Below are 20,241 nucleotides of genomic sequence, written 5' to 3' on the forward strand. Positions count from 1 at the left end.
AAGGTATGAGAGGTGTATGCTGTCATGTAATTTACCTAACAGGAACTATAAACCGTCAAAGTAATGACTGATTAACATGAGGAGGAAAACAGGAGAATTCACACTCGCCAACGCATCCACTTAGCCATTGTCAGAGACCCCTGTGTAGGTTATATAAATCAGGAACATTTCAACACTCACTAGAAAATACAAGACCCAAAAAGGTGGCCTTAAGACTTCTCATTTAAAAGAAATTAAGCGATTTTTTTAAGCCCCACACTTCTTTCAACCTGCAGTGGGCTAAATCAGGCCCACACAGAGTAATTATTGGTAGTCTTAAACAAATCTACTTTGAAACAAAAGTATACACCTCACACACATGGTTATGGGCTTTAAAAAAAGCAGACACCTGTACCATGTCAGATATAGAGGTGAAATGTTATACATTTTGAGATTGGATCCCAATATTACACTTTATATACATCACAGAAGACTGAAATATAACAAAACTGTTTGATATAGAAACACTGGATTTCCGTCATAAAAAAAGTTTAAAACTTTATTAATTATGAAATGATTAAAAATATGAGTAACATTCCACCCATGAGGCCAAAGAGGGGGCTTTTGGTCATTGACTGCAGGAAAGGGCTACAAGTATTCGCAGAAAAGGATGATTCACTTATGTTTTTTTTGTTCGTTCCTTACAGCTCTTGTCTTTCCTTCCGCCTCCCTGACTCTCTATCGCTTTCTCTCTATCTCTTTCTCTCTATCCCTTTCCCCTCATTCTTTCTTTCTTTCTTTCTACAGTACCTCAACCTCCACCCATTTTAACAGAGGCTAACCTGTTAAATACCTGATTAATTAGGTGAGGCACACGTTTGGCTCTTTCTCTGTGGGCTTAAGTGTTCAGACTATGGAGTGTATTTTTGTAACGTGGAAATATGGTTGAGATGAGAAGGCTATCCATGCATGGAGAGGAGTAGAATGGAGGGGAGAGGACAGGGGGCTCTGTCAGAGTGGAAGGGCCAGAGTTGTGAGTCAGGGAGAGCTTCAAGCGTAAACGTAATTGCAAGAATGTGAAAAATGAGGTGGACGGGCTCCCGAGCGGAGCTAAAGGTCAGAGCGAGCCTCACACGAAACAACTGGCTGGAGGACGGCCTCATTAGACCATTAAATCAGCTGCCTCCTCTCTCTCGCTCCTTTCTCTCTTCTTTTTTCTCATTCGTACTCTTTTTTTCTCTCTGTCTTGATTTTCTCTCCTCATTTTCCCTACTCTGTTTTTTCTACTCCTTTCTCTCTACACCTCCTCGTTTTGGCATCTCTTTTTCTCTCTCCTCTTTCTTTTGTTCTATCCCCCTCCTCCTTATTTTCCTTTTTTTCACTCAGGGGTTTGAGCTGGAGGTAAGTACAGCATTTATCCCCTTTTGGTCTGGGGCAGGGAGGCCCAGGTCTGGTCTGGGGCAGGGAGGCCCAGGTCTGGTCTGGGGCAGGGAGGCCCAGGTCTGGTCTGGGGCAGGGAGGCCCAGGTCTAGTCTGGGGCAGGGAGGCCCAGATCTGGTCTGGGGCAGGGAGGCCTAGGTCTGGTCTGGGGCAGGGAGGCCCAGGTCTGGTCTGGGGCAGGGAGGCCCAGATCTGGTCTGGGTCCTACTTGGCCCAGTGCTCAGCGTCGTACGGTAACTGTCTTGGCCCATATTGATCAGCTGTTACTGGATCCGGTGATGAGAGGAGTCGATAAGTGCTCTGTGGATTACAGGTCACTTGTACATATGCGTGTAAGATAATCAATAGGGAGTGCATTTCTTTCTACTTCCTCCCTTTCTCTATTATTTCTCTCCCTTGTGCAGCCTTCTTTTCTGCATCGCTTAGTCTCTATGAAAGAAGGGCTCCTGTACTGGCTTTGAAGGGATGACCAACAATGAGAAGGTATAGTGTATTCAATAAACCTGAATTTAACAAATCAATATTTTGACAGATGTACAGTAGCTACACTGGTTTCTAAAAAGGGGTTCAATATGTGAACTGAATCTCAGAGCTACTGTTCACCTTGCCAGACACAGGCCACAGTGACTGGCCAGATCCTCTCTAAATCGCGGTGCACCTCGAGAACCGGAGATACTGTCAAGGCCAAGCCCCTTTTGATCAGCCAGTCAGCTGCCTTTGATGCAACTAGTCCTGACACGGGCCCACCACAAAGGTCTACTCTAGGAGTGTCTCTGTGGTCAGTAATGGCTCAGCAACACAGCCACTCCGACAGACTCACAGACTCAGACAGACTCTATGATTAAACCAGCACAACCACAGAACACACACACACACCATCAATATATTTGATTGCCTATCTGCAAAAGGATAGCCGTGATTGAACTTGACAAGCATCTGGCCTGTTGTGGAGACAGACAGTGTGAGGGAGAAGAGTGTGTGTGTGTGTGATGAAATTCCATGCAAACCCCAGACGGAAACAGACACACACACACACACACACACACACACACACACACACACACACACACACACACACACACACACACACACACACACACACACACACACACACACACACACACACACACACACACACACAGCCGCCAGTAAAAGGAGCTCTGACTGCAACAGAGAACATTGAAAACAAGGGCAGGACAAGAAAGGAAAGGCTAGTGGCTAATCAACACTGTTGTCTTAGCAAAGACACTATTAAGATAACAGTGTTGAATCCCTTATTCATGAATTGAAACAAGTTTGTTAGTTCTGTTTTGGTGTGATGCCTTGCGTTGATGTCTTCGTTTGAATACTTCAACAAATGTGAATATTAGAAAGTCAGAACACTGTAACTATCCAAAATGCAGACTCACAGACATGACTTGCATTATAACTATAATATTGTGTACAGGTTGTTCTTTTTAATGCATTGTGGCAGGCTGGCTGGCAAGCAGTACATCCAGACTAGAGCCAGATAAAAACAGAAGTTGTTCTGAGTTGTAATTAGGCTTGTCATGCTAGCAACGTTAATATGTTTTAAATGCTAGTGAAAACTGGCACAAATATCCTATTAATCACCTGCTTTTCTTAGAGCCCTGTTCAACTCCACCCCTAAATAGCTACAGTTACAGCAGTTAATAATGTGCTGTGCTGTACTGTTATGTGCTGTGCTGTACTGTGCTGTGCTGTGCTGTGCTGTGCTGTGCTGTGCTGTGCTGTGCTGTGCTGTGCTCTTATGTGCTGTGCTGTACTGTGCTGTACTGTGCTGTGCTGTACTGTGCTGTACTCTGCTGTGCTGTTATGTGCTGTGCTGTACTGTGCTGTGCTGTGCTGTTCTGTTATGTGCTGTGCTGTACTGTGCTGTGCTGTACTGTGCTGTACTGTGCTGTGCTGTGCTGTTATGTGCTGTACTGTGCTGTGCTGTACTGTGCTGTACTGTGCTGTACTGTGCTGTGCTGTACTGTGCTGTACTCTGCTGTGCTGTTATGTGCTGTGCTGTACTGTGCTGTGCTGTGCTGTTCTGTTATGTGCTGTGCTGTACTGTGCTGTACTGTGCTGTGCTGTGCTGTTATGTGCTGTACTGTGCTGTGTTGTACTGTGCTGTACTGTGCTGTACTGTGCTGTACTGTACTGTGCTGTGCTGTTATGTGCTGTGCTGTTCTGTACTGTGCTGTGCTGTACTGTGCAGTGATGTTATGTGCTGTACAGTGCTGTGCTGTGCGTGTGCGTGTGCGTGCACGTGCACGTGTGTGCGCACAAGTGAGAGAAAATGGACACTTCAACACTATTTCTAATGAGGAGTTGAAGAGTAAGTGTCAATGCCATCCATTTATTCTAGTCCTATAAAGCGGTGGATTGGCAAATCCTTAAAATGTTACATTGCGTGCGTGTATGTGTTTGTGTGGGTGTGTGCATGCGTGAATACCTGTGTGCATGTGTGTATGCTGGCTCACCTTGCTCGCTGCTGTTGTCACCGCTCTGTGAAGCGTGGCCCCCGCTGGAGGGCCCTGGTGTGCCGGCCGAGTGTGTGGAGGTGGCGTCATCGTGGTCTCTCCAGGAAGCTGGGTTCTGTTTGGAGTTTTACAAAAGAGAGAGAGAGAGGGATCCATCCAAACCGCAAACCAGGAGAGGAGAGCAGGAAGGAGGAGGAGAGAGATGGGGAGAGGGGAAAAGAGAGCGGGAGACCACATGAGTATGTTGGAAACATCAGAGTGACATCTGTAAGGGTCTACAGTGCAGCGAGGATCTCTGTGACTGCTTGCATTCCTTGGGAAAGCAAAGACCTCTACTCATTCCCCCTAGCACACAATCAACAACGCTGCTACAATCAAAAGCAGAAAGACAAAAGCCACATGCACTAATGTCTAAACTCTGCAATCACAGAGTTTCATTAACACATAAGAGCACACAACACAGAGAAGACAGTTAATGTGGAGTCTGATTTTGAACGGTGCAGGCAGGGCGCTCGCTGAAGAATTGTCTAAACACATATGGCCGGGCCCGTGGACTTAGTTTATACCGTAACCAATTGAGACTTCCGTGTCAAGTGAGGAATATCGAGGAAAGAAGTCTAAATACACCACAAGAGCTATTCATCATCAGCACTGTCAGAAATGAACATAAGATATGACAGTGATTCTCCCTCTAATCTGCCAAACAATGCACACACACACACACACACACACACACACACACACACACACACACACACACACACACACACACACACACACACACACACACACACACACACACACACACACACACACACACACAGACACACAGACACACAGACACACAGAGAGACACACACACCCAGAGATACACATACATTCAGAGAAAGCTCAGAGCACTCCTACAGAGACAACTGGCTCCAATAGTGGCATGGTTTGCACAATAAAAACTTGGAGCTCATAAGTACAGTTACTCCTCCCTTTCTCTACTCCCCTTTTTCCTCCCTCGGTCTCCTCCCTCTCTCTCCTCCCTCCCTCTCCTCCATCTCTCTTTTTCCATTCTCTTCTTCCTCTCTCCTCCCTTTCTCTCCTCCCTCTCTCTCCTTGTTCTCTCTCTCCTCCCGTTTTCTCTTTCTCCTCCTTCTCTCTCTCCTGGTCATTCCCAGGTCCCTGCTGGTCCGGACCGGGGAACTGGCGTCCTACAGCACAGTACAGGAAAGGCTTTATCAGTGCCACACGAAGGCAGGCTACAAGTGGAATTTCCTCTGCCATTCACACCACAGAGGGATAGACTGACCACGTCACTCCTATACACACAGTACAGATAGACACATGAGTCACACACACACACACACACACACACACACACACACACACACACACACACACACACACACACACACACACACACACACACACACATACACATACACATACACATACATTTACATTTACAATCACACAGACATCGCTCACATACACCATAACACACACACACACATACAAACAAAGTCTAATCTATCCCAACTTAACTTGTCACCTTTTAAAACAATGACAAAATGTTGGCCCAACGTTGTCTGGGGCCCTGGAGAAGCAGCCCCTTGAAAGGAGCCCGAGCCAAACAAACACAGGCCTGCACCAAGGCTTCCCACAAACCTTAGTCCACTTCTCCCAGCTCAATTTGTTTTTGTCTCAAACACACACACATATATTAAAAGCAGGAGGGAAAGTACAGGCCACAGAATTATTTCAAAAGAGACTGTTTTTACCAATCACCTTAAGCTCAGTAGTGATCCTGCTGAACGTTTGCCTGCTAGTGAGGCTGCCCCAGTTTGAGTGAGCTGTTCTGGGGGAGGACAGACAGGAGATTGCCTGGGGAGGAGTTCACGAGGAGAGGCTATGAGGCAGCAGCACAGAGCGGTTAGCTGACTGGCTGGTTGGTCCTTATGTGCTGCCGTTGCTGCTCTGGCTCTGGCTGTGCCTACGAGCAGCTCAGCGGCCCTCCTTTCATCTGGTAAGTTTTTGGGGAGGAAGACTGTGTTCTCAAACAGCTCGGAGCGGAGTGGAAAACAGCAGGCAGACACAGGCCCTTCAGCCCCAGCACTCCACTACAACCCCTCTCAGCGTCAGCTGTTCTCCGGATGGCAATCATATAAAGAGCTGGGAGAATTATCCAGAAGAGGAGAGGAGGTGGGGGGAAATAAGGCAGGCCGGACAATAGCCCCCGCATGGGTTTTAGCCCTTCTGAATGAGGGAGTGGAAAAGAGGTGTGCTTCGATGCGGTCAAGAGCCTTCCTTTACAATTATCTGTATATTTATTACATAGAGGGTAACAACACTAACGTGAGCCATCTTATTACACTTCTATTAAGCCAATGTCAATAAAAAAGGAAGGGCAGGCAAAGGGAGGGAGGCAGGCTGAGACAGAGGGGAGAGAGACTGAGAGAGAGAAAGACAGAGAGACAGAGAGAGAAAAGAATAGCGACTGAGACAGATAAATAGTGTCTCCATTCTCGGAGGCCATGAAGTCCAAACCCCAGCCACCAGATATGCAGCCGATTCGTTTATAAAGAGGCTGAAAATGTGTCTCGGCGGGACGCAGCCTCAAGAGCCCAGGCAGCGCATGATGTATTTAGCCAGAGCCAGGCTCCACAGATCCCAAATGGGCTCTTGTTGCTCTAAGGGAAGAAAATGACTGGGTTCCACTTCCTGATCACTGAAACACCCATTGCCGGCCAGACTGACCTAGAAGGCTACTCTACAGTACGCTAACTAACTCAATGACTCTCAGACTCTCTTTCTCTATCTCTCGCTTTCTCCACAACACTGCAGCCAGTCAGGACAGCCTCGGATCTGACGGCCAGCTATGCCAGGGAACCACATGGATTTAATGCAACGGCTGAATCCATAGGACTTCATTTAGCTATCATAGCACAGTAATGTGTCATTTTTAATGGTTCTGGTACTAAATTCTATTCAGAGACAGTTTAACTAATGGGAGTGATATTTGGCAGTGATTTGCTAGCCAGAGGTACAGTAAATGGAAGCTTGGCCAGGGATCTAGGCCTTGGACTAAACTAGGCCCTGTTGGTCACTGTAACATAAGCAAAGACCAAACAACTGTAGGAAAATTATGTAGGTCCAAACAAATGCTTCACTATGCGTAGATGTCGCTCACCTCTCATCAATAACCGCTCTCGCATAACATGGCAACAAATATCCCAACACCTGCGTTAACTTTCCACACTCAACAGGGCGACAAAAGCAATAGCCTTCCTTTCCCTGCTGTGAATTATTCAGTGAACCTCTCCAAGCTATGAAAGGTGAGCGCACACCAAGGCCTGCATTACCAATACACAGGCAGACACACACTCACAAACACAGATAGCAGGCCTCCCATGAGTCCATTAAAGTTCAAACAAGACGTTAAAAAAAAAATACTTCACCCAAAAGGGTCTTTCTTCGTCAATCTAAAAACCAAGATCACAACAACAACAAATCACAATGCCTGTAGCACCACGTCATGTGACTACTCCCTGTAGCTTGGCATCATTAGGAGTCAAACAGGGTTCACTCCATGCTCTTCTCTAATTGTGTTAAAGAGCACTGTTACCAGGAGAGACCAGAGGAGCAACGATGCGAACGCAACACAACACACAGCGCAGACAGGCACACAGGCAGACAGACAGGCAGGCAGGGAGACAGGCAGAGAGACAGACAGACCATCTGACAGGAAGACAGACTGGCAGACAGACAGGCAGGCAGGGAGACAGGCAGAGAGACAGACAGACCGTCTGACAGGCAGACAGACTGGCAGACAGACAAGCAGGCAGGGAGACAGGTAGGGAGACAGACAGACCGTCTGACAGGCAGACAGGCATACAGATAATAGATAGACTAGATGGAAAATAAGATACAAGGCAAGCTTGGTCACCCGTGGCTGCCTTCTCTATTTGCTGAGGTTAGCGACTCACAGCTGATAATGCATGTTGTAATTAATATAAAAGCAGGATACAATATGTGGGGAGAGCCTTGTAGTGCATCAGGGCAACAGGAGAACAACTCACTCCTCTCCTCCTGTTGTCCTCCTTTTCTCATGTATACACACACTTGCCCTACCCATCACAGCAATTTCACAGGTTTTTTTTCTTCAGTACATCCCTTGGACTATAAAATACAATTGATTGAGCACCGTCATTGAATTTAATTCAAATTCCCAAGAAACCAAGGAACTGAAAAAGAGGAATGGGCACTGAAAAACAGGTATAATGCAGAGTGAGGCGGGGGACTACACTGGTGTAGTGTATACTGTTGTACCACTTCCTGCAACGGCTGGGCTTGGGAGGCTCCTCTACTGAACATGTCCCATATTGCTGACACACCAGAAACATAAATCATCATAAATCATAGCCAGCTGACATTTCAAGACACATCTTGCCACACCGCATATGCAGTTAAAGTCCTTGCACATTTTTGTTGAATTTGACACGTAATTACAGACACGCCAAAAAAAGATGTTCAAAAATGAAGGTGCTCTTCTAGTAAACAACTGAGAATTTTTTCAGCACCTACAATTATCCTCCAAGAATAAAAAGGAAACATTAATAAAGCATCTAATAATTCACCATTGTGTGTTTTAAGAGATAGGCGTGGCTGGCAGGCAGTGTGTACAGTGGGTAATTTACTTCAGGGCAAAATAAGTCTTCATTGCACTGAATGGCACATTACATGTGCAATCATTCCATCAGAAAGCACAGATAACAACTTGATTACACACCATTGAGCTCTATGTGATTTACAACCTTAACCACGTTTCCATCCACAGTCTTTATGTGAGTAAAGTCATACTGTATAAAAAAAAAAAAATCACGACAGCTGTGACGGAAACAGGAAGTTTCGGTACAATTGTATAAATGCCAACCGCCAATTTTGGTTAATTCGACATGGTCGGATCTTTTTGTATCAGTAAAATTTGTTAATGTGAGAAATGGCGGTGGAAACGCCTTTAAGTGCACATACTGATATAATAACCATCATATCGAAGTAAACGTGGAGTCACGCGATGATATGGTGTGTTGTCTTCTCACTACGCCTCGGGAAACCATGCAGTTTTTTTCCGCTATACATGAAATAAGTTATGATGAACATCACAGGGTGTTGAAAGTGCAAGGTGCTGTGCTGATGTTCCTTTCCAATAATTATAGAGGGTCTTATTCTGGTGACATGATGATCAAAGCTTGGCTGCTGTTTGACAAATTAAAATAATCCATAATAATCTCATAATGTAGGATATACCCGCACTGTATCTGCGAGCTTTAGGCTAGATCGCTTGTGGGCACATTCGCTATACAACACAAAAAGTGTGTAGAGTTGAAAATGAGATGGAAACCCATTTAACTTGTATTTTCTATTCGGTACATGGGAATTTTACCACAAAAGTAATTTTTATATGCACTACGTCATCACTCACAGACTTTTATCCACATCAAGTCAATTGATGGAAGCACATCTGGAAAATACGCAGATTTATTTATGCTGATTTTTTTATGTTCACATGCAAATCTGTCGCCAATTGGATGGAAACCTAGCTACTGACTCACAAACATGAGAGCATAACTCCTCAATCTGACAAGTGATTAACTAAAAGACACATCTACAACACACATGACAACATCTTAGAATACAACTGAAATATTTCAAATGACAAAACAACAATAAAATTATTGCTCTTATACACCCCTAAGCAGTAGTTATTATGAACATGCATGGCATGAGGTGCAATAGGTATGAAACAGTGGAGGATCCTCAGAGGAGGAAGGGGAGGACCAGGAATTTCATAAAAATAAAAATACTGAAACTTTTAAAAAGCTATTATTTTTAGTTAAAACTGTACTAAATATATTCACGTCACCAAATAACTGATTAAAAAACACTGTTTTGCAATGAAGGTCTACAGTAGCCTCAACAGCACTCTGTAGGGTAGCACCATGGTGTAGCTGGAGGACAGCAATTTTTGTCCTCCTCTGTGTATATTCACTTCAATACAAAACTTAGGAGGCTCATGGTTCTCACCCCCTTCCATAGATGTACAAAGTAATTATGACGACTTCTGGAGGGCGTCCTTCAACTTATCAGAGCTCTTGCAGCATAAACTGACATGTTGTCTATCCAATCAAAGGATCAGAGAATGAATATAGTACTGAAAGCATAAGCCACAGCTAGCTAGCACAGCAGTGCATAACATGAGGTGAGTAGTTGATTCGAAGAGAGAAAAATACAATAATTGAACAGTTTTTAACAAATACATTTCTTACAAAATAAATAAGCAGCAGAGAGCGACAGCGATAGCTATATATTATTATTTTTTTTTTTTTTCAATTTCACCTACTTAGCTAGCTAGCTAATGCAGCTAATTTAGCCTACTCAACAACCTGACTCAAACAGAGGGGAATCTCTGAGTGGAGAACTGCAAATGGAGCACAAAATTTGTCTGATGCCAAGCAGAAATTACAATAAGAAGCATTTTAAATCTGCATTTAAAAAACACAGCAAGATATTTCTTATGCGTTTAATCTTTTTTTCCTGCGTGAAAAATGCAGAATTCTTCATTAACACAACCCCTAAGTTTAACTTGCTAGTTAATCTAAGTAAGTGGCTGAATTAATAAGGTGATGTAGCATCATATTGTGTTAGCTTTCTGCCGTGTTTGAGAAGTTAAAGCCCTTTGGATTACTTATTTGTACAGCTGCCACTATCTTGAGTACCTTGCTGCTTTTTCTCCTCTCTGTTCTTACCTGTCTGCTCCTCCCCATCTTCTCAGAGCAGAGCAGGAAGGCCCGTTGCCCTAGCAACTCCAGACTCCACACAGACACAACCTGTAGCCTACACATGCTGCTCCAGAGCCAGTACTGTTCTTCCTTCAGACAAGCATGCGTCAGAAATGTGTTCATTTGCACAATGTCTCTCATTCACAATCACTTGTAAATGTCCAGACTCACCAAAAATTACATTCTGTAGCTCCTACCTATATATGTATAACCTTATGAGCTGGGTTGCCTGTCTTTGCAATTAGTTTATTTTCGTTTTCACTCATTAGCATATTTAGCTACCAGCCATTAAAATGAGCTATTACTTGTGCTAATTTTGTTAGCATTGTGGTAATAGATGCCCAATGGGCTTTTGTTCTTTTTTTTTGGCGCCCCCTTGTGTACTAAGCTTGGAATTCCGTATATGCAGGTATGAGAGAAGGACGGTAATGATGACATGGAAATCTGGGTACCACCCAACCCTACATGGGGAGGTGTTTTCGCCTGGTCAAATATAGCTGTTGTGTTGTGCACTGAAGTCCACAAGCGAAGGGAAAATGTGAGAGGAGGAAAGCACGTAGATGTGATGATGCAGTTTGTATGGCTGCTATGAAAGTGCACTGTGTGTGCGGGTGATAAGGGGTGTATTCATTCTACCGATTCTGTGGCAAAAAGTTTCTTAAACAGTAGCAAATGGAACAAAACGGGATGGACCTACCTGAATTTGTCCAATAGAAATTCTCGTTTTAGTTGCAACACGGTTTTGCAACTGTTGGGACTAATGATTACACCCTAGATCAGCTAGGTGCAGGAAAGAGTGTGCAAGGCAGTATTGAATGTGTCACTGTCTGTCACCTTGTCTCTCGACCTGTGTACCTACTTTTATTCATAGGTTAGGTTGTAGCAACCTCATGATGGGTATAGGGCAAATTCAAGAATCATGTGTTAGTCTAAACCTATCAATGTGACATAGAACTGTGTGAATGGAATATGAATGACAGTCATCCAATATTTTGTAAAAGAAATAAGGTAATGCTCATAAAAATATAACAAATCCTGGTGTAAAATAAGCTTACACATATCTTAAGAATATGATCATAAAACTACAACTCCGGGAATGTGTTTTAGCTCAGTTGTAGTTTGCATTGGCGTCTATGTTATGGGGCTAGGAGGGAGGGATGTGTGGGTAGCAGAGGGGTGGGGGACTGCAACAAGTGAGCCTCGAGCCTCTCTCTCCCTACTACCCATAGTGATTAGACATGCCAGCCAACAGGCCCCTGCATCTGAACACTAATCTAATCGGAAACGTAGGCCCAGACACAAAACAATTGTCTGGAACAATGCAGCCAGGCCACTCAACGACACATTGTTTTGATGGGGGGATCCAAACAAAGTCAGTCCAGTTGGCGAGAGCTACTTATATTAGAACACCTTCCAAAACTGACAAATTCCACGGTTTAACAGCACTGAAAGCTCGTGAGGCTAGACGTAGGCTATGCAGGGAGGCAGAGTGTACGATTATGGAGCAAAGAGCGGGTAGTACTAAGCATAGGCACTTAAAGAAACAGGCCATTTATTACATGTCCAATGATAACAACAGAAGCCACTGTATATTGTACAGTATATCATATTATTGGCATGAATCCTTGTCACCATCACGATCAATGTGTTTTTACAGCCCAAGCCTTTACCAGAGAATGAAATGTAAACACTAGTGTTTTCTCTCCGGCCGTGCAGAGCTAAGATAACCTACACATAACCTTTGTGGGAACTACAACCGACAGCCCTCAAGCGTTGAGAGAAAAACCGAGTGGCAGAAAGTCAACTCCCACAATATTTCTTCATAACAAACAAACTATGCACAAGTCATAAAAAAACTGTCTCAATAGCAATGTGCATGTATTGGAGGAAAATTAACATCTTGGCTAATATGTAGGACTACTGATTGAAAAAAAGCCATGCAAAAGACAGGAGGGGGCACAAAGAACAAATTCATTAGAACAGATCATATTCAGCAACCATTAATTCTATTCGCCACCTTAATTGGATGTAGCACAGAGAAGACTGAAATGTAATTTCATTAATTAAAAGACAAGCAGGCACAGCAACTAACGAACGGCACCATGGCACTGATCGTTTGCTAAGATCCAGACAGACCCTTGTTTTCACTATCCATGTGAAACAAAACATCATCCATTTTCCTGTGACAGGGGTGCTTGGTGGTAGCGGTGCGCTGGGTCAAAATGGGGGGGGGGGGGGGGGGGGGGTTAGGACAGTCATAGTAAGCCAAAGTAAGAAATCAACAGTAGCATAAAGGCTTCATCCCCTCTGACAAAGGTATAATCCAATCAAAGACAACACAACGTTGAAGTGTAAATAACACAACTAATAATTCTTATTGGGTTCTAATGTCAGGTATGGATGGAGAGAAACCAGGGAGAGAGAGGGAGAGAGAGGGAGAGAGAGGGAGAGAGGAAAGAGGGAAAAACAAGCTCAAAGCGATGTCTACTTTGCAGTGAAGAACCTCATCATCTCCGGCAAGCCTAACTTTCACCAAATGAGAGGTAGCCATGGGCTATATATAAAAAATGCATATCAAAGCAAAGAAAAATGGACGCCAGAGATTCAAACTAAATAAATGTGCATATCTAACTATCAAATTGCCTTCCCCTCTCCAACTAGAAGAGAGGATAGAAATGCATGATAAAACAGAGACAAAAATAAATAAAATACAACAAGTGTAGCTGCAACTGCTTGCCATCCCTACAGTACACACACGTGTGTTCCTATATGCAGATTTCAATGGTGTGTCCACTCATATTAGTCCTCATCATATTTGGGGCAGATACAACTCAAACTACTAAAATATGATATGGATATGAGTGTGCATAATGTGGGGGACATAGCCATTAACTACAGAGTTTTAGGGCCTGGTTAAGCACAGGCCACTAGATTATACACTCTACAGTTATAGACCTAAATATCCTCTGTTATTCATGACACAAGACCTACAGTTGCAGCCATACTGTTTTCACTGTTATATCAGCAATTATATTTTGCACTGCATTTCACATTACTGTCAAGAAGTACTGTATAATACAAAATCAATGTAACAATAAATATATTATTACTAGTGATGTAGTTGTGACAAAATAGGTGGGTAAAGTCTGATCGTCAACACACTGTACAACATAGTATAACAACGTAAAGCCTAAGCTACAATGCACATACTTTTTTACATTTGCACAACGATAATCTGATAGCACATCCATTATAAGCCTACAGTTCACACTACAGTTGCAGCGCTATAGTATCGTAGTAAACAAGGTACAGAAACGCACAAGCAACCTCCTGCTTTGGTAAAACTGTACACAACAATTAGTTGTTGTAAAATGTTAATTGTTGCCACAATAAAAAAATACATCTCTCCAACCTAAAACGCCGAATGAACAGTCAGTATATAAACGAGCCTAAAACAAATGACTTGTCAAGCACCTTCACGTTTGTTTATTGCTGCTCCTGATTTTCTTTATTGGTATATTTAATTAGCTAATTATCAAAATAATATTTCTCACAAGTGGAGTCGATGACAATTGCTTAGGTCCAAACATTGCGAGGGAACATTGGAAACTGGCTTGAGTATATCAACCATCTGCCACGAAACTAAACAGGCTATCTAATCTCTTGAGTATAAACAAAAGCATGCCTCATTTCTACACTTATTCTGTAAAAGAACTCCACAATATTGAGCTTTAAACCGCTGCTCGGCCCCATTTTGCTATGGGTGTTAATTGTGTTTTAATTTACCTTAGGCATTGCACTCTGACTATCCAACTCTGAACAACGCCGCGGCTATTCAAAGGGAATAAGCCTCTATTATAGCTAGACAGATGCAGCTCAGTGACTTTGCATAATACTTAAATCTGCTTTCATTCCTAATAGGCTTGAGCTCGTGCTGCTCAGATATTAACCAGTCAGTCACTCTGTCGCAATATACACACCCCGAATTCACCAACACGTCATCCCTACAACCTATTTAATACGTATATTAGACCAGATCCCAGATATGAAATCAATAATGAATTATCAACTGTACATTAGGCCTTTACAGTACACCGATGCAATGCAGCATTCCGTTTAAGCCATGTTTAAGGCACCAGATCGATCTTCAAATGTAAAGGCACTGTACTTCATGTGCATATAATTGAATTGGGGGGGACATTGCAAAACCACAGGGCGATCAATAAGAAACAATTAAAAACATTAACATAAACTGCAAGTAACGTCATTGCTACACTACCAAGTCGTGAGGTAGGCCTATAATACCAAATTATGAATTTGACATTGATGGTAGCCCATAAGGTATCCCACTGAATATGACTTTCTCCCTGTCTGCATCCAAATCCGACAGCTTTGTTACGCACGCTACAAATCATTATCGTCTCTAATATTGTCTTCAGAAATTATGCCCTTGTCTTTTTAACATTAGGCCACTCCAAAAACGTGCTATTCTATTGTAGTTATGAGCAAGAGATAATCGCTTTCACATTCAATGTCCAACAATCCACGATGTGCACGGCGGCCATATACAAAGACTAGGCAAACCCCATAGCACAAACACACTCTCCCTCTGTCACACACGCTCTCTATCACACAAACACACACTCACACGAGCGCGCGCTCTCTCACACACAGAGAGACGCTGGCGCGCGCTCGCACAAACACGCACAAACAACCAGTTACTATACACACAAGAATGCCCCTAATCAAAAGACTAAAACAATAACTCACTGCATTGTATCACAACTGACTTTTGACCTAAAAAGATCGATTTCCCAAATGCATTTGCTGCAGGCCTACTGCTGAGGTCAACATGGGCGACAACACAGACTAAACGGAGACTATAATGACAGTTCACACCATGTAAAATAACCAACGAATTATACCGCAGGTAAAACACATTTGAAACAACTTCTAACAACAAAAATGTCTACTTCAATATCACCACCAACAAACAACGCTCATTCACATACAACGCCAACGGTGTAACAGGCCTTCAGAACTTTCTGATAAACTATTAGAAAGATAGAAAATGTTGTATTACTTACGTGATCGGCTAGGTTGGTCGAAGATCCTGAGAGCTCTTCATGGTCTGACTTCGAGCTGCCATCCCGCTCGTCAATAACTAGATCTATTGGCATTTTTCCTTTCAAACAACTGATGTACCGGTGGCAAAAATTGTCGCAGAGCTCGTGCACCTAGACCAAGAAGAAATACGTTTTTTCAGGATGGGGAAACGCAGGCAGTCCAATAATAGGCCCTAACTACTATTAAGGGCATTATAGGCCAACGCAAGGAAACAATAGTGAAATTGTTGCAGCGCCTATTATTCTCTTGAGACTACTAGAGGAACAAGTTGAACGGCAAAAAATAAACACCATGTGTGAACTCGACAGATAATAACCAGTTGAGGCCAAAACTCCAGACTTCAAATCTGTGATATTAGCTTAACAACAACGACAAAGCATTATCAATATGGTCAGTGTATTTATAGGCCCAAGAGTGTGAATTCAATCCAATCACTCTGACCTATATTATGTGTATCTGTGTGACAATTAAACATTATATTATTTACATTTTTAAATATAAATATTTGTCTCAGGTTAACGTGTTACATCTCATGCAATATTAACTAATTTTCATCTAAATTCAAATACTGTCAACATTTTAAATGTGTGCAACAAACTATGCTAGCCTACTATACGAGTTATACCGGGCCACATGCATGCAGAATATAATGCTGATCACCTCTCAAATACTATAATCACACAATAAAAATATTAATTGTAAAAATCTTTACCTTTTCTAATTCTAAAAGGTGAAATCGTAATACTTGTATGGCTTGTATCATCTGAAAACAGGAATAAACAAGAATAAAAATCTACATTTTTGGTGTGATAAAATTATGAAAGTATAATGGTAAGCAAAATGCTACACATCATGTTATTTTCACTTCATATAACAAAAACACAGGGACTTTCTTGAAGTTTGTGCTATAGGGTTCTCGAGCAAAACAAAGTTATGCTTCCCACACTTATCGTGGTGGGTGAAATTGGATGGGCTATTGATTTAAGATTTGGAAAATACAAATGTAGGATAATCTAACAACTGAATTAGGCAAGACACATTTGGTGAACCGAGCCAATTTTTGTGAGCTACATAGGCAGCGACTGAACTATGACAGCGGCAGATACAGCCACATTGCTCCCAATGAGTGGCCATGGTGCACTGGAACAGGATTCGCCCAGCGACAGTCCCAGCACTTTTTCGCCTAATCATTGGCTTCCCTCACCGCCTCCTGTAGGCACCGTAAGTAATGCTGTGCCACTCGAAACTCCTCAGAGCTTCCCCTTGTTCACTTCAAAGACACCTATCTAACATCTGTGTTGTGCTTTTGCATCAAATCCTCACATATTTACTTTGCGATGCCGAGAACACAAGAGCATGGTTTAAGTCCACAAAACAAGCTAAGTAAGAGTAACTAACAGTCACACCAGGAAGGGAATTGAACGGCAAATGGTGGTCCTGCATAGTGCTTACCAAATTGTCCAACTCTGGATTTGATGAAAATAAAGGTTTTTCTGCTCGGACCTACAATAACACCAAAGATGGGGGATTAATTACTTCTTACAGGCGTCGAGGGCATTTAGTCATGAATCCATTCTAAAAAAAGATATATTTGATTTCGTGCAATAATAGACTATTGTATAATAAATAAAACATAATTCAAAGTGATATTATATTTGCATTGCATACGGTGTAAACATGAATAACTCAATATCACCAGTGAATTCACGTGTTAACTTCGACTATGTACAGCCTATAACACACTTTTATTTTCAAACGTTCAACTTTAACTTTTAAATTCCCAAAAGTGAAATGTGTCAAAAGTTAACAAGTAGATACGTGTGCCATAAGCACTTGGAAAATCGTATTAGGCTTTTAGTAAATATATATAAAAAATGACCTGTTTGGCAAAGACTGCGATGTCCTCGTTGAAGGAGTCGGAGGAGCAGACATCGCCGCCTGCTACCCCTGGCTCCCTCGGAGTGCACGTCGCCAGCTCGCACTTCTCAAAAACCAGCGCGAGCAGCGGGAATAATGGGTGACTGTAAGAGGGGAAACAGAGCCTGAACACAACCCGGCATCCAGCACCTCCACACAGGCTTAACACAAGCTAATCACACGGCTACACAGCAAGCTAAAGTTTAGCGTAAAACTAAAGATGCTAGGAGTGCAAACAGTGAAGAATGTGTCAGGAATATAGAATATACTTTCCAAGGTTTTGACTGAGATAACTTTTTGAAATGTATTTTACTTCTCCAAATTCATTCATAAAGTAGCCTACTTTGTAAACAACTTATGAATAAGCTATGTGCACATCGATGGAAAAATACATTGTTTACAAGTTACACCATATGTGTTTGTCTTATATTTTTCCAATGTACTTTACACACAGACACTAAAGCATTCATTAGTAATGGCTTTTATAATGTTTTGGGGATTATACCCCCAAAAAATTAACTCGGACCTTTCAACGGTTTACAAGTATCCATAACCATAATGTTGCAGTGTGTTCAAGTCCGTGTTACAATGTGCCAATAACATGCATCCTTCTATTTAATAAAGGTTTAGTTTTAATTGTACTATAATGGTTATCCATAATAGTTTTAAAATATAAGGTATGATAATATCAGATGACTGATACTCTTAGACCTCTAGGTTTTGACAATACTTTTTCCAAACACAAAATAATGCTTGAAATTGTCTAAACTAAACTTGCTAATGCATATACTCTGAGTTAACTTTTGCAACAAGTAAAACGTCCATAAGTCAAATCACCCTGAAAGCCTAAAATAGATTAATAATAAGGTATGTAATTATAGTCCACCTACCCATAAATTTGATCTTTATCCCTCTTTAAAACATCGTTGACAGCGGAGCCCATGCTGTTGGGCATAACGCTGGGATGGGGTGCATGAGCACCGTAGTGCTGGCTGGCATGGATCGGTGGTCCATGGTTCAAGTGATGGACTTGGGGTAGCGGCCGTGGAGCATGCGGATCTCCGTACATAGACGCCGGGAGCCCGACTCCGTCCATCCCACCATAATGGGCCAGCTCATCGTACTGGAATAAAACAACAACAAAGTCAGAGGATAGAAACCCACGCGTAAATGTGCCCAAAATGTACATACAGTTACAAGGCAACATTGAAGTCATAGTTGGCTATAGTCAAAGCGATATAGTGAAACTACACCAGCATTGGAAAAAGTAGCCTAATCCTTGTGCCATTCCGGTTGCGTTGACAGAAAAGGCCTTCGCCATGGCTAAACTATAGTGTGAATACATTGATAAGGTTTGTAATTACCAAAAACATTATAGTTCTGAATCCCCGAAGATGGGTTACTTTGGCAAAACACAGAATTACTTAGGAGTCCCTTTAAAAAACAGCTCCACAAATGCCGCGGAGACCGTTGGTTAAACTGAGGCTTTCACTCCGCTTGAAGAGTAAAGGTAGGCTACAGCAAAAATGTCAAATAAAACGGCTTAGATATGAATGCTTTGTAAAGTAGCCGTCACTGACAAGAGGATATCGATATGGAGGCCCTCCTAGTGGATTTGTATAGGTTAGTGTTGGAGATTTAAAACCTACCCTTTGCGCCATCAGGCTGCTCTCCAATAAACTCCTGGATGTGTCGTATATTTAATATCCCAGTCCGGTTAGAAAGTGATTTACTGGTAGGATTCCTTTTTCAACCAACTTTTCTTTGCAAATTCTCCTATTCTCCAATGTGGTAGAGTACAAGCCGAAGCATCAGGAGTTGTGCAATTTTTCTTGTTTTCCTCTCCCCCCCAAAAAATGAAAGCAGCACCTGAAGGTTACAATCGGCCCATCAACAACCTGCATGTAACTAAACTGTCGTGTCTCATGGCTTTTTGCCACTCCAACTGTCAATCAAAGCCAGGAGTTGTCAAGGTAATGAATGAATGATGTTTGGTGATGATGTTCAAGAGAGGGTGAATCTTTTTAGCCCGTTTTCATCCAGCAAGTCCGCGTCCACTTTGTGCCTCCGGATCGCTATCTTGTTTTATTATTACTGTAAAAAGAAAAAGAAATTAAGAGATTGCAATTCAGATCTTTCCTTTCCCCCGTAGGTATTTAGTCTATCTCGCGGTCTGAGATGAGTGAGTGTCAGCGAGTGTTGGCAGGTTGGCTGCTAGCTTGCTTATAGAACAGAGTCAGTTTGCTGCGCTGATCGGCGGGAGACTGAAATGACGGAACCCGGAAGTAGCGGTGGACATAGCCAGTCCTACAACAGCTACAGAAAGAGAGGAGAGACCAAATCCTGTGACATGCAGAGTATGCACAAGGACGGCTTCAACTCCGGGGGAGCCAAACAACACAGCTTCTACACTCCCAGCCAATTCCATTCGCCGATAAGAGAAAGGCAAAAAGAAAAGTACA

At 42.6% G+C, this 20,241-nt stretch overlaps 1 protein-coding gene across 1 annotated transcript in view; it reads right to left on the minus strand.

Annotated features, from left to right (window-relative positions):
• Positions 1-19,987, minus strand: part of LOC120023525 (homeobox protein Meis2) — a 79,962-nt gene extending 59,975 nt beyond the window's left edge. Inside the window, exons 1-7 of the mRNA XM_038967551.1 lie at positions 19,429-19,987; positions 18,670-18,902; positions 17,742-17,883; positions 17,315-17,365; positions 16,575-16,625; positions 15,823-15,972; positions 3,909-4,023 (exon numbers count right to left, since the gene is read on the minus strand). Of these exons, the coding sequence (XP_038823479.1) occupies positions 3,909-4,023; positions 15,823-15,972; positions 16,575-16,625; positions 17,315-17,365; positions 17,742-17,883; positions 18,670-18,902; positions 19,429-19,440 (754 nt within the window). The 5' untranslated portion in view covers positions 19,441-19,987. The remainder of the gene's footprint in view (positions 1-3,908; positions 4,024-15,822; positions 15,973-16,574; positions 16,626-17,314; positions 17,366-17,741; positions 17,884-18,669; positions 18,903-19,428) is intronic.
• Between the last annotated feature and the right edge of the window lie 254 nt (positions 19,988-20,241).

Source organism: Salvelinus namaycush, chromosome 28, assembly GCF_016432855.1.
Source record: "Salvelinus namaycush isolate Seneca chromosome 28, SaNama_1.0, whole genome shotgun sequence".
In the NCBI taxonomy this organism is placed as follows: domain Eukaryota; kingdom Metazoa; phylum Chordata; class Actinopteri; order Salmoniformes; family Salmonidae; genus Salvelinus; species Salvelinus namaycush.